The sequence below is a fragment of the Bactrocera tryoni genome, chromosome 5 (genome assembly GCF_016617805.1).
Source record: "Bactrocera tryoni isolate S06 chromosome 5, CSIRO_BtryS06_freeze2, whole genome shotgun sequence".
Classification (NCBI taxonomy): Eukaryota; Metazoa; Arthropoda; class Insecta; order Diptera; family Tephritidae; genus Bactrocera; species Bactrocera tryoni.
Genome location: NC_052503.1, coordinates 2,909,463 through 2,924,643, shown reverse-complemented (window position 1 = coordinate 2,924,643; position 15,181 = coordinate 2,909,463). Strand labels below are relative to the sequence as shown.

Below are 15,181 nucleotides of genomic sequence, written 5' to 3'. Positions count from 1 at the left end.
TTAAGAAATTAACACTTGGTGAACAGTACAGACAGAATACAGAAGTACTTCCTGACACTCTTCGCAAAGACATAAAATTCAAAAACATAGTTGACATCATTTAAGATCATTCATTTATTGAAGTTTAAATTGTCGTTTTTGCTGGTGAGGTGGCTTGAAGAAAATCATAATTAAACTTTTATAATACGATTTCGTCTATTCGAGCTTCAAAACTATTTCCTAATACCCTTTTCTTAACAACTCTGTCATTTTGATTCTGCCATCTAGGTAGTAAAAATCTAGATAGAATGATGGTATACCAACAACACACATCGCTCTTTTATAGCCCTTTTAAGTAGAATGTGGAAAGTTGCTTATTGACAAGTATGCACGTACAAGTGCACTCATACATATCTACATGCAATTAAAGCAGCGCGCCATTTAGTTTGGTTGCTGACCTGCTTTCAAGCACTTAAATCAAGTTTATACAAACATTAAGTTGATGAATAATAAACTTGGCAACCTGCTGTTAAATACACATAAGACAAAAGTAACTAAGCTGAAGTTGGAATACCTGGCGAATGCTATCTCTAAAATGCACCGTTTTGTGCAGATCAACAAAGGCGACAACAAAAAAAAAGGAAAAGTAAAAATAAAAAAAAAGCTAAAAGTAAAACCAAAAGCAGCGGCAAAAGTCACAAAATAGGTGGGACATCAAATGCTGGAGACTAAGGAGCTAGAAGCTGCAGCAGGGGAAAGGAGTATAAGACTTAAAACGAGTTGAATAGTTTAATACATGAAATTGCATTTCCATTGCTTCGACACCGGGAAAGCAAATGCAACAATAACAAACACTCGAACAACAAGTTTATTACAACATTTTTCTCTTTATAGATGTGGCGCTCGGTCTCAGCGCTGCCGAACAAAAGCGGGTGATGAAGCAATTTTGTCGCTGACTCAGATATTTAAATGCACAAAAGTGACACAGAGCAGTGCCACGCGTTACGAGCGTCTTCTATGGGATGGTTGTAGAGGGTAGAATATTGCACTTGGCGCACGGCGAATGGCAAAACGAGAAAGGTGCAGTCGTGGCTTGGTCGCGTTGAAGGGGTGCGTTTGCGTCACAAAGTGGAAAACTACTTCAGCTGCTCTAATTAATATTATGCCGCTCATTGCTGTCGCAAGCTCACTGCTGTGTGCAAGATGAGTGTGGATGCAGATAGCTCAAAATGGGTCGGTAGAGTTAAAAGCGCAAAGTGCGCAGACATTCGGTGGGATAAAAACAATGAAATAGGCAGGTGAGGCAGCAAATGCAGGTTCAGAAGTTCTGCCGAATTTGTCTGCCTTGCAGGTTGCGTCCAAAATTGCCTTTTCATTTAGGGTACAACAAAGCTTGCAAGCATTCATTGTTTCTCAACTGCACGGGTTAATTTTGAACGGTGCTTCAGTACTCGCGCGAATATTAATATGTAATAATGGTATGTGATAACAACAAGCCAGAACACAATACTCAGAATCTCATTCGAACTAAATTTGGTTATTAAAAGTTCTAGAAGATTTAAGGTATGAAAAAATGCATTTAGTTTAACATTTGGTCAGCAAAATTTTATGAATAGGGGTTCGAACTGCCTCGATGATCGATCCGGTGTATCAAATTTAATTTGAGTAAAGAGAAAAGCAACTCCAAACTGTTCCTTTCAGAATTATGACTAAGAATATTAACCTTAGCATTCCTCTACGACTAGTGAAGGTACTTTTAGGTACATGTAGAAACGACTAGTGTTTGGAGGAAGACTTAACCTATAATCTCATTGTTCGAAATGTTCTAAGACGAGAATTTAAAATGGTTTTAAAAGGACTCTACCTTGTCAGAATTGTTTTGATAGCGAAGGTTTCATACAACGGAACCAGGACCAGCCTCTTAACCCGCACCCGACCTAATATAGTAGTAATTTTGGGTGGGATATTGGCCTATTGGGAATGTTAATTAATGGTTAATTGATTTGGTAAAAAGTTTCATTTATATATGAGTATAGCATATCATTTTTCTTAAAAAAAGCTTTAACCAAACTCATTAGATTGGTTATAAATGGGCAATATACATATTTCCTAACAAATAATGGTTTTTGCCACTTCTCTTAAGTTTCTTTAAAGAAACTGGCGTACATTTTTATCACATTTCAGTCTTTAAGTACTTCAAACCATAAAAAAGAATATTATTTTTAGCGCCTCAATAATCAAAAGAATAAACGTGAATTTAGAATTATTTTAGTATTATTAATCTATGACTATTTAAGTACGGATCGTATTATTACACAACACACTACAAATAGGTTGTCTCATACAGACTTCAGACGCAATTATTTCCATACGAATGCCTATTCACCTAATTTTGTCTGTCTGCCTGTGGAGCTTATTATATTAAACATAAGCTATGTATATTATGATGCTGGGAGGAATTCTATTTGAAAGTGCCAATTTCTTTATTTTCATTTGGGCTTAAGTGCCGCTCAACGCTTTTGTCGGTCAATGAATTCTGCACCGTAGTGCTTGGAAGCGGCACCCCTTGTGTTAGCGTTGAAATTAGCTTGTATGATGCGCGCAGTAGTCTATAGAAATGGGCCGAATTTCGTCGATTAATTTTCACTACTATTTACTAGTTTCCTAATCTTTTATCAAACATATTCGCCACACTTATATACATATTGTTGCAACAAGCTCCATAGCACCGCTAAAGTAGGGAGCGAACCTGCAACTATCCAAAATGTGCGCTGATGTCACCAAACCCATGCGTCGATGAACTGCCGCTGCTGTCAGCGGTCCGCCTGCAACATTTTATTTGCCGCTAAAATATGTACCGTCGACTCGCGGGCTCGTTGGTTTGCTTTAAGTGGGGCGGACTGATATCCGCAGCAGTTTAGGCAAGCACTGTAGGTAAGTATGTAAGCGGAATGGGTTTGGCTGCATTCATTGGGGTCAACATTAGCGCTAAAGTCATTTATTAAGTTTGTTTCCCTCGCACACTTTTGTTTTTTGTTTTTTGCTTATGTTTATGTGGGTGTTTGCGCTCGCTTGTTGGGCTCTTCGGCATTTTTGAAGCTTTGTAGCTTCCTTCTCCTGCAGCGCGGTTGTTTATATTGCAAAATTTTGTTCACGGCTAAAGTTTCGCTCACACAAATGGATGGTGAGGATTTTCCTTTGTTTTTGCTTTTATTTTATGCATACTTTTCAGCTCTAAGTGCTAACCCTAATTGCATAAATTAAGTCACAAAGTAGTTGATGATTGCATTGGCTTGGAAAATGCTGATTTTGTTGCTGTTGTTGGCAGGTATGCTTCTTTGTATGTTTGAAAAAGTATTATAGTATGTAAAAGTTAAGCTTTTAAGAGCTTCACTACGCTTAGTAGAATCAGATATAAGAAGTTGTCTTCAAAAGTTTGTTTGTGAAAGTCGAATGTGGATCTTAAGGGATTATATCAATTTACGAATTAAAAAAAACAGTTTTTGCTTTTACATATGCAAATATCGAATGTACATATTGTATATATCTGAAGAATCTCCGAAATTTAAGTTGATTCGGTAAACGGTTTCGGAGATATGAGGTTAATTGTAAAAATTTATCTTTTTCAAATCTATGTTTTCAGAGTAGGTGAGAAAACACAAGCGACTTTCTTAGACAAACTAAGGTCGAAGGTATAAGACCTTGATTCTTATTCTGGTGATTTTAAAGATCAGGCGATTAAATTATGCTGCATATTTGAGGCTACCCAAGAGCAGTTATATGAGAAGGAGATATGGGATTTAGATACTTACTCCTTCTCGTCCGCCTGTTTCACCCTTCTGTCCTTTGGTACCTGAATCACCTTTGGGGCCGGGTAGTCCAGGTCGACCCTGAAAGCAAGAAATTCACTCAAATTTAGTTGAAAATTAAATTCCGCAAAATAATCAAAAATTAAATGATAGAAAGTAAGTTATTTTAATATGCATTCCGGTGAGTGTTTGCGACCCACTTACTTCGCCGAATTTATCGCCAACAATTTAAACGTGTCAACAAAGTGAATAAACCGTTTACAAGTTCCGATACAAATTGCCGCAAAATGTTCCATTTGGACTCAAATGAATGCAAATGCTGGCAAGAAACTTCCAACAAAGTTGCAAAAGCACTCAAAAGCAGAACAAACGGTTTCGGATTCACACTGGCAGAGTTCGCGCAAGATATGCGCAGCGTAAGGTCACAACGAAACGGCGTCGCAAAAGCGAAAGCGAAATGTGAAGAGAAATAAATGCAGCAGCTGCAAAAGGAAATTGAAACTGGAGTAGTGTATAACTGTGCCACCGATTCGCATAAAAGTGCTTTAGCGTATAAAAGTGTGGTTGCAATTGTTCTGGCATCCGCCGTCTTCTCGCTTTCAAAATTGCGACTGCCTGGATTTAATGTGGCAGAGAAGCAGAGACCACCCTGCACTTTGTGGATATTCAAAGCAATCTGGTTAAATATGAAAAGCGAAGTAATATTATGCACCCTATTGGTTGTTTGAATGCAAATTCACCACGTGCTACAGGGCGGGTGAGCAACATTTTTGCGTGTTTATTGATGAGGTTTCTAGGGTAGCTAAAGGAAGTAAGTAGTGCCACTTTGATACGAAAGCTTTGCGCTCAATCGAATATGTTTAATGGAGTACCGTTCTCAAAACCAAAATGATTGGGGAAAATAATAAGGCTTATGGATGTATTTTCATTTTAACTCACCGAGTGTCCAATATCGCCCATCGGACCAGGTTTGCCCGGCGGTCCGATCGGTCCAGCTTGGCCCGGTTTGCCGCGTCGTCCGCGCATACCCTTCTCTCCCTTCTCCCCCTTGGTGCCGTTCATAGCCATGCCTTCGTAACCGCCAGCGAAAAAGGCCTGCCCTGGCGGTCCTTCGGGTCCGCGATCGCCTTTCGGGCCGCTCAGGCCCCGCACACCTTTTTCGCCCTTCTCACCTTTGGAGCCAGGCAGGCCGGTCAAACCGTTCGACCCAGCTGGACCAGGCTCGCCGTTCAAACCGGGTGGCCCCTCATAGCCCTGCGGGCCGCGTGCACCCGGCGGTCCAGGTGGACCCGCCGGACACTGACATTGTCCGCCCGCCGCGCTGCTCGATGTGCCATTCAACGAATTGTCTGCATAAATAACTTCACCTGGTGGACCGGGTGGTCCGATGGGACCCAATTCACCGGGCAGACCACGATCACCTTTGAGACCAGGTGCACCGGGTGCTCCAGCCATGCCCGGCACACCGGGTTGGCCTGGTTCGCCTTTTTGGCCACTACCGCCATGTACGCCCGGGTGACCCTGGAAGTGGAAAATCGTAAATGTGTTATTACCAATATCATTACGTAATTACAACAAGAGATTTAATTATTGTTTTCTGCGTTCATATTTTCATGCATAATGATATTTTAATTTGCCGCTCAGGTTCAAAACAAATAAAAGTGGGCTTCCACAAACTGATGGCCACATAAAAGCAACACAGCTGTCACTCACACATACTAATCAGCCTAACACTGATGCAAATCGCTGCTTTTGAAATGTGTTATTGTGCTCACTTAACTTCACGCACACACACACACTCATTCATAATGCAACAAAACACACATACTTGACCCTAGACTTCAGCGCCAGAATAGCCACAATCGCGCATACACCCCTGCTTCCGCACCGGTGTGCGTAAATTGCGCTGTAACCTAATTTTCAAATTCAATTTTCCACTTGCTTAAATCAAATCATCCCAAACACGCCGCCTCGGCCAGGATATAACACAAATAAATTTATGCTCAAATTGCAGGGGCACGGCGAGCGACGAGCAGCGTGCACGAACGCCAAAGAAAGTCATACATTTTTTCCAGCAATAAAAAATTTCATCATCCGCACACATTCACTCGAAAAAATCACACGCACACAGCTACACGTACGGCAGTTGTGCTGGAATCTGCATATATGAGCACACGAACAGCCAAGCGGAGCACTTAGAGTGCCGCCTGCTGAGTATAGGGCGGATGGGTTGAGGTAGTGGCAGTGTAGCACAACAGCCAAGCGTCATGATTCAAAATGAGTTGCCATAAATCCTCACACGCTCTTGCCAACTCATTTATATGCACGCATATACACACATACATGCGCTGGCATGTTGGCGTGCACACTCCCTATGTTCGAAAGTGTATATGTATGTGTGGGTATGCATACGAAGGTAGTAGACGCTCGTCAGCTATGCATCACTCCATCCATCCTATGATCCGTTGACCAAGTTGAAAGCTTGTTTGGCTTGTTTTACGCCCCTTGTAACTGTGGTTCATTTGCTCACCACACCAGCGCATGAATCTGCCTATAACTACAACAAGAACGATAGCAATAAAATAGTGCACACATATCCGTGCCACTTTTTAACACACTTTCGTGTAGCCAACCATCGACCCGTCGACCCATCGACCTACCGACATTGACATCGTCGCTTGCATCGGTGATTTTGAAGGCTTCACATCAGCGCCTAATGAATTATTAATAAACCACATAACGAACGCGGCAACTCGGCAACGCAGCAGTTCTGCTGGCGATGAAGTTGCGCCTTCGCCTCTAAGCACCACCATGTGATCCGATAGCAAGTGTGCCATATTCCTTCACACACACACACATACACGGGCATATTCGCCAGCTTTCGCTGTACACAAGTAAGCGTCGATCATATCAATATTTGTATTTAGCGCCATTTACCCAACGCAATGACTCAGGTGCGCGCTCATTTATTAGAGCAGTGCAGCTGTGTTGATAGACTTGGGCAGGCAGTTGACATCAAATGAATTGTAAGCCCCAGCTATTTAAATTGAATTTGTAAAAGGTTTGAGGTGAAAATGCATTTGTTAATTCTTTCATGGATGCCAAGGGGTGTTTAGCATTTAAGCGGTAATGAAAAAATGAAAAAAAAAAAAATAAATAAAATGCTTTGATTGTGGTTATTATTAACTTTTAAGGCTCTGTTTACAAAAATATTTGATTATGGAAAATAATATTTTAACTTAAAATTCCAATAGATTGTAGGAGAAAGTTAAAGATAGTTATGGATTTTGTTGGGGATTGTAATTTGTTACACCAGTCATATATATGTAAATAAATATTTAAAGCGATTTGATATATAGTTTCATCGACTTGTTGGTTTACAGTTTTTACTTCTTTATGTTCAAATCAGTCTGTGAAACATTTTTTAATTGACCAAGTCCAGAACAGAAGTGATATTAGATGAAAGTTGAGGTATGCAATTTGACCTTTGGTGTATATCCGCTCTCTGAAATTACTTCATCTAACACAACCGCGGGAACTTCCCTCGTTTTGCATTAAGGTCTTTCAAAGTCTAGACAATGTTAATACTTTTCCACCTATTTTTACTCTCAGAACACTTCCATATTGGAGTATGGGTCCACTGCACAGGTTGCTTTCAGTTAAGTTAAGATAATGGCTGCCTCTTTTCCGTGGTGAGTTATCTCACTTGTTGTATCCAGAACTCTATACTAGATTTCCGCGACGGTATTAAGTTTCCCGTGAATTTCATAATCCGTTCTTTTTCAAACAGTTTCCAACTGTTCTTGCAACATGACATACATATCTTCTTCTTCACTGGCGTAGAAACCGCTTACGCAGTTATAGCCGAGTTAACAACAGCGCGCCAGTCGTTTCTTCTTTTCGCATGGTGGCGCCAGTTGAAGATTCTAAGCGAAGCCAGGTCTTTCTCTTCCTGGTCCTTCCAACGGACTGGAGGTCTTCCTCTGCTTCCCTCGGCGGATACTGCGTCAAATACTTTCAGAGCTGGAGTGTTTTCGTCCATTAGGACAACATGACTTAGCCAGTGCAGCCGCTTCCGTTTACTTCGCTGAACTATGTCAATGTCGTCGTATATCTCATACAACTCATCGTTCCATCAAATGCGATATTCGCCGTGGCCAACGAGCAAAGGACCATAAATGTTTCGCACAACTTTTCTCTCGAAATCTCGCAACGTCGATTTATTACCAAAGCGAGTCGCCTTGTCTGAAACCTCGTTTGACGGAGCTTTTGGTGTTGCTCAACGTCAGTTTACACAGCCGTATTAGTTTTGCGGGGATACCAGATTCAGACATCGCGGTATAAAGGCAGCTCCTTTTCGTGCTGTCAAAGGAAACTTTGAAATCTTTGAGGTGGTGAGTGTCGATTCTGATTTTTTTACTCTCGCAACAAAGTTGCTAAGGAGAGTATTATAGTTTTGTTCACATAACGGTTGTTTGTAAGTCCTAAAACTAAAAGAGTCAGATATAGGGTTATATATATCAAAGTGATCAGGGTGACGAGTAGAGTTGAAATCCGGATGTCTGTCTGTCCGTCCGTCCGTCCGTGCAAGCTGTAACTTGAGTAAAAATTGAGATATCATGATGAAACTTGGTACACGTATTTCTTGGCTCCATAAGAAGGCTAAGTTCGAAGATGGGCAAAATCGGCCCACTGCCACGCCCCCAAAATGGCGGAAACCGAAAACCTATAAAGTGTCATAACTAAGCCATAAATAAAGATATTAAAGTGAAATTTGGCACAAAGGATCGCATGAGGGAGCGGCATATTTAGACGTAATTATTTTGGAAAAGTGGGCGTGGCCCCGCCCCCTACTAAGTTTTTTCTACATATCTCGGAAACTACTATAGCTATGTCAACCAAACTCTACAGAGTCGTTTTCTTCAGGCATTTCCATATACAGTTCAAAAATGAAAAAAAATCGGATAATAACCACGCCCACCTCCCATTCAAAGGTTATGTTGAAAATCACTAAAAGTGTGTTAACCGACTAACAAAAAACGTCAGAAACACTAAATTTTACGGTAGAAATGGCAGAAGGAAGTTGCAACCAGGCTTTTTTTAAAAATTGAAAATGGGCCTGGCGTCGCCCACTTATGGACCAAAAACCATATCTCAGGAACTACTCAACCGATTTCAAGGAAATTCGGTATATAATATTTTCTAACCACCCTGATGACATGGGCGAAATATGGGTGAAATCGGTTCACAACCACGCTTTCTTCCAATAGAACGCTATTTTGAATTCCATCTGATGCCTTCTCTGTATAATATATAGTACATAAGGAACCAATGATGATAGCGGAATAAAACTTTACACAAATACGGTATTTGAAAAATATGTAAGTGACGGATAATGAAATCTCGATTATCACTTTATCATGCGAGAGTATAAAATGTTCGGTGACACCCGAACTTAGCCCTTCCTTACTTGTTTTACCTTGAAAACCTCAACACGCACTTGCATAACAGTTGAAAGAATATTCCGAAATGAGTGTAAAAAAAGATTTCTTGATTGTTGAGAAAAAATATGGAACTCCAATAATAAGCCCAACTATCTTGATAAGTTATCATATTGATATACATATTTGAGATAAATATATATTCACAGTTAATGAACATTAATCGCATCCGTTTAAGCACCTTTTTCAAAATATGTTAAACGTAAATTTAAACAATTTTAAACTAATCCATAATTGACTTTAAGACTCAAGTTGCCATATCATTAGCGGCACTCACAAATAGCATGTTGGGAACAAACGCTTGATTCAGAAATGTACAGAATATCTATATTTATTATATCTCTAGAAAAAGGTGTTATGAGCGCTTAACTATGACTATAACTGTGGTAACAATGATGAATTGCGCTACAGAAAGTACAAGTGTGCGATTTATATTTTGCACAAATACTCAATACCAAAACTAACTAACGCCACTGACTGCTTCATAAATCGCTCAATCGATTAACGGAGCATTTATATTTATATATTCCGATGTTGCTACACACCCCTTTTTCTATTTTCATACCGCTGCAAGTACTTTCATGTGTTTGCCCTATATTTACCGTTATTTAGTCATGCTGAAATCACAAAAGAAACGCGAGTGAATTGCCACTTAAACACAATATAAATTTACACAGCTTTAGCTCATAGTTATAAAATAAATATCACTCAGCGCTAACGCGTGGGGAATAGAATCGCAAAATAAAAAGGGAGCAATTTGTATATTGCAATGATGGAGTTTTAAGTATCGAAAATATATATATTACAGCGAAACAAACGCAATGAAATATATCACACAAAAAAAATCGAAAAGGTGACGCAGTGAATCGAGTTTGAATTGCTTTGAAAGTGCCGCAGAAAAAGTTTACGAGCGCAAAGCGAAGTGTTGCAAGTGATGAACGAGTATGTGTGGCAAGTGGAGCACTCGCGATGTGTTGTGACCCCAAAGAGCCATAAAACGGCAAACTTTTTTCAACTGTTCGAAGCACAAGTGCTTAAAGAGAAATAAATACACACGAAAACTGACACAAATCATAACAAATGATTGGCGAAAGGGTGAACAAAAAGAAGAAATTATAACAAAAAGACAAGAACAAAAATGCAGAAGCAATAATAAACCATAAATCGTTTTTAATGGCAAAGCCAGGAGTTAAACAATGGCAAGCAGTGCGATGATTGACAGCGGAAAGCGCAACGAGTGAGCAAAGTGACGTAAATCTCTGGGTGTGGTGAGAATGTGGCGGTGCGGAGAAGCTTTGTAAATGTTGCTGCGCTTTGATTTTTATTTGCTCAAGTCAGTTGATAAAAATTTATGACAAACTGATATTCTAGCAGCCAGTGGTTAACGGTAAAAGTGTGAGGGGAAGCTGACAGTTCAGATTTGCTAACTCTGGCAAATTGAGCAGTGATGAGAAATTATGGCTGTCACAGCCATATTGCAAACGTTAGTGGGAACTTTTTTTCAGATGAGGCTTTACAAATAATTCGATGCCCAATTATGAAAAATATAGAAAAAAGGTGTCGATTCTGTTGATTCCGTTTGTTTATAAACTTCATTAAAATTTATTTTTTTACAAGTGGCAACCCCTTCCAAAAAAAATATTAAATAATATATAAACGATCTTAAATTTCTTTAGTTAGGCATCTAAATGAAAAAAAAATAAAAACTGTTTTAGCAGATAAAAAATTATTTGTAATTGGACGCTCTTGCAAAACTCTTTACCTTGACATAATACTATATCTCTCTTTTAGATTTTATGGAACGAAATTAAAAATTGGGAATTTCCTTCCTCGTAAACGCAATCAATTGCCTTAGTTTTTATGTTCGCTTATCTTGTTAAAATTATCAAACATCTGGTACCCGATATCAAAAAAAAAAAAATAAAAATTAAGTATCATTGACATCTACACTGAAGTAATTTGTTTATTCGACGGCAATCTCTCTCTGAAACTGCAAAAAAAAATACATCTGATCAAATATGACCCGGACTGACAAAAAGCCTACATTCTCAGATATTCTAATATTTTATTATTGGCTTTTCAACAGGCTCCTGTTGAGTCAATATAATCATGGCAGCATTTAGTCAAATTTCACTTATTTTATGTCTCGGCTGGTATGGGCTTCAGTGCCTTCAGCGCATTTTGCTTCTTTTTTTGGTTTCAGCTCATTTTTAAGTGACATTTCATAGATTGTTGGACAGTTTCGACATCATATTCATACACCTACTCCTCGTCAACAGTAATGATACATCTAAGAATTTAGAGTTTTCAGCTACGTCAGACATCCGTTTTTCGACCTCTACTCGCCATCGCTTTTACGATCTACTATCCAACTAACCACTCATACCCTTACTGACTTCATAACCATAAAGGATGTTGGAAAAAGTTTGTTCCAATATTGAGAAAAAAACTGACGTAATTGAAATGCACCAACCGGGGTCTCACTTGATCAGACATTTTAAAATTTTGCTTACAAAACCGTGTAATACTGTTGACAACCTGAAGAGTAATTAGTTTGAAGAAGTCATCTTATACTAGGCATCTGGCAGACCTTTGAGTTTAAGTCTAAGTCCTTTGACTAAAAATACTTATGAAATTATGTAAAGTATGCGTTCTCAATATACTAATGGTCCGTTTTCACAAAGTTGCCAAACATATTGCGCAACCATTTCATCTTCTGCTGTCAGTATTCAACTTAGAAATGAAGAACATGTGCATCAAACTACTTCAATATACCTATTACTACCATATATTATACTAATAACTACAACAAAGTAAGCCGCCAACATATTGTATGCATATATATATTTGTATGTATTCCCGAAAGCACCAAAGCACTATGCAACATGCGCTGCTAATATGTTCATAACTGTAAAAGTTATGCTTTATCTCTAAGTAATTTGACCAGAATATGCAGCGAAGCATTAAAAGAAATTTGTTAGCAACTAACCGAAAACAGTCATGGCGTATGAGTAACTTTTCTGTATGCAAAACATTTTCAAAGCACACCAATGGAAAGTTTGCAACAAATTTCCGTAAATTAAAGTTTAGTTACTTTCGACGAAAGTTTAATGTCATTTTCTAACTTGTCACTAACATGCCAAAGAGCGCGAACACGCACACACGCACATACACAGACTAAAGCAGACACCAGCCGGAAAACAAACAAATTTCTACATAAATGCACGAGAGCGTGACATGTGTGTGTCATTGTAGTAGTGCTTGCATATTTATGAGTATGTGTGCTCGCTAAAAATTGAATGTGTGTATGAGCGTGCGTTTGTTATTACCGTTACGCGAGCCGGCAATGTTGGATTGCCATTTTAATTTACATGCAACTGCCATCAAAATATGTATACTAACGGGCAACAACAACACCAAAAACAAGTACGACCTGCAATTTGCAGCGGTTATAAACTGCAACAACAACTACAACAATCATAACCAAAAGGTACGAGCAAACTATAATGTTGGCAATGAAGCGAATTTGCCGCCTGCCGCTCGCCGCGCGCTTTCTGCTGACTTGCAAACCGCGTGCTGATGTTTTGGTGTTGTTGTTCTGTTGGTACACCAACGTGCATGTTGCAGGCACTGTAATGCAGGTCTGGCTCGCTGGCAATCGATTGCCGTAGTTTGACGAATTGCATGGCTGCGGTTGTGTGTGTGTGTGTGTGTTGTTGCGTTTGCTGCGAAACTTATGAATTTGCTGTTGTATATATTTAGTATATGTTGTTCATATTTATTTATGCACATATGCGCGCGCGTATGCCACTGAAGTGTGCAACAGCTAAAACATATGCACACTTCAACATGCAACACGCGGGCTAGATAAAGTATTTGGAATATGCGCTCATACATGCGGCTGCAGGCGGACAGACAGACCCAAGTACTTTCGCAACGGCCACACTATGCGCTCCGAGTTGGCCCTACTTCCCCCTTCCTCTCTCTGCTGGCATTTATGAGGAAACTCATAAAAGTTTTGCGCGCCAAGTGCTGACAGGCATGTCTATGAGCCATTCAACCAATCCGACTGCCGCTGCCTGCCGCTCATTCGAGCTGTCAACCAGCCAACCAACCCGCCACGCAGCCAGTCAGTCAGCTCAAAATGCCACACGTTAAGTACTTTATTTACAAAAAGCAAAAGCGTAAAGCAAAACCGAAGAAAAAACAGAAAGCAAAAACAAAACCAAAAAGGCATTAAGATCCACACGCTCGAACTATTCAGGAGAACAGTAAACATTTTATGAATGTATTTGTTTGACTCGAGTTCGGGTCTTGTTTATTTGCGTACACTTACACAAGCACATGCACATATGCTTCTAGTGTATGTGTGTGTGTGAATGCAATCGACATTGACGTCGCTGACGGTTTGATGAAATGCGCTATGAAATATGCAAAAGTGCGCGAAATTTGTTGTTCCACTGAAATTTTAGTAAACGACTGACATGAGTTTTGCATTAATGTTGCCTATTACAGCGGTCTTTAGGCGCACAAATGAATGTCAATTATTTTGAAATGTTTGGCTTTTCTTACAACGCTCTATGCCTATTGTTGGCATTGTTGCTGTTGTTGCTGGCAATCCGTTGCTGGCACATTTGCTGGTTGTAGACCTCATGCTAATGATATGTGTAATATGGCAACTTTGCTTTATGCATGAGAAGGCTCGCTAAACGCCAGACGTCAATTATGTTCGTATTTATAGAGCCGACGAATGACGGTGAGCGAAAATGGAGAAAGGGTTGGAATTGTTTAGCAACACTTTAAGTGTGCTTTCTCGTGCATTATTGATATTTATTCATATGCTTATTTCATGTAGATATTAGTTTGTATAATGGAAACACGTACTGGCAACGAATTATTGCTAAAAGGTTTACTCGGTGTTTCTCTTGGTTAGATGTCATAATATTAAATTTAAAAAATTACATTTTCATTTATTTTGATACAAATCCTTTTTATCGTTTCCAGAATAAGCTCCTTTTGAGCCAATACAAGCATGACAATGATTAATCCAATTTTACATTTGTTATAAACCACTAATATAAAGAAAACTTAGACAATTCAAAAAAATGTCTTCCTATTTGACAGAATTTTTAGATTTAAATATCTTGATGAAACTTGGTACACTTGTTCCAAAATTGGCGTAATCAGTGCCACGTCCACAAAACTGCCGCGCCCGAGAACCTATAAAGTGCTTTAACTAAGCCTTAAAGTAAGATACAGAATTACTTAGGATCGCAGCAGCAAGGGACATATCTCCTACACATTTTATTTATTTCAGTTAATTAACGATACCGAAAGGGAGATACCCTTCCGTCATTTGTCTTTTGAATTTCGCGGCTATGTAAGAGCTCGTATCTGGCAATACTATACATCTTTGAAAGGTCTTGACATAACCTACAAACGACGCTATGCATGATTAGTTTGGATATTGCGTTCAACAGTTATAGACGTGTAAACATGGAGTTCGCTAACGCCGAAATTCGAGCTATTTTAAAGTTTTCCTTCGTTAAAGGCAAGTCCGCTAGAGAAACGTTCCGTGAGATTAATGGTGTTTTGGGGGATGGTACTATATCACTTCGAACTGCGGAGGAATGATTTCGGCGATTCAGATTGGGTGAAAACGACACCATGGATAAGGCAGCCGGCGGAAGACCTGGGACGACGAATACCGATCAAATCATGGGAAACATCGAGTTAGGCCGGCATGTGGCATCTCGTGACATGGCGCAGAAGATGGGAGTTAGTCACCAAACTATTTAAACCATCTGCAGAAGGCTGGATACACAAAAAAGCTTGATGTTTGGGTGCGAACGAACGAACTCAACCCATTTTTGAAGCGGATGGTGACTGGTG

At 39.5% G+C, this 15,181-nt stretch overlaps 1 protein-coding gene across 3 annotated transcripts in view; it reads right to left on the bottom strand.

The window, feature by feature from the left end:
• The window catches only part of LOC120777208 (collagen alpha-2(IX) chain), a 379,148-nt gene that overhangs the window by 75,564 nt on the left and 288,403 nt on the right, over positions 1-15,181 (bottom strand). For all 3 annotated transcript variants that reach the window (XM_040108383.1, XM_040108384.1, XM_040108385.1), the window contains 2 exons: positions 4,728-5,309; positions 3,792-3,869 (listed from right to left, as the gene is read on the bottom strand). In XM_040108383.1, coding sequence (XP_039964317.1) covers positions 3,792-3,869; positions 4,728-5,309 — 660 coding nt within the window. The remainder of the gene's footprint in view (positions 1-3,791; positions 3,870-4,727; positions 5,310-15,181) is intronic.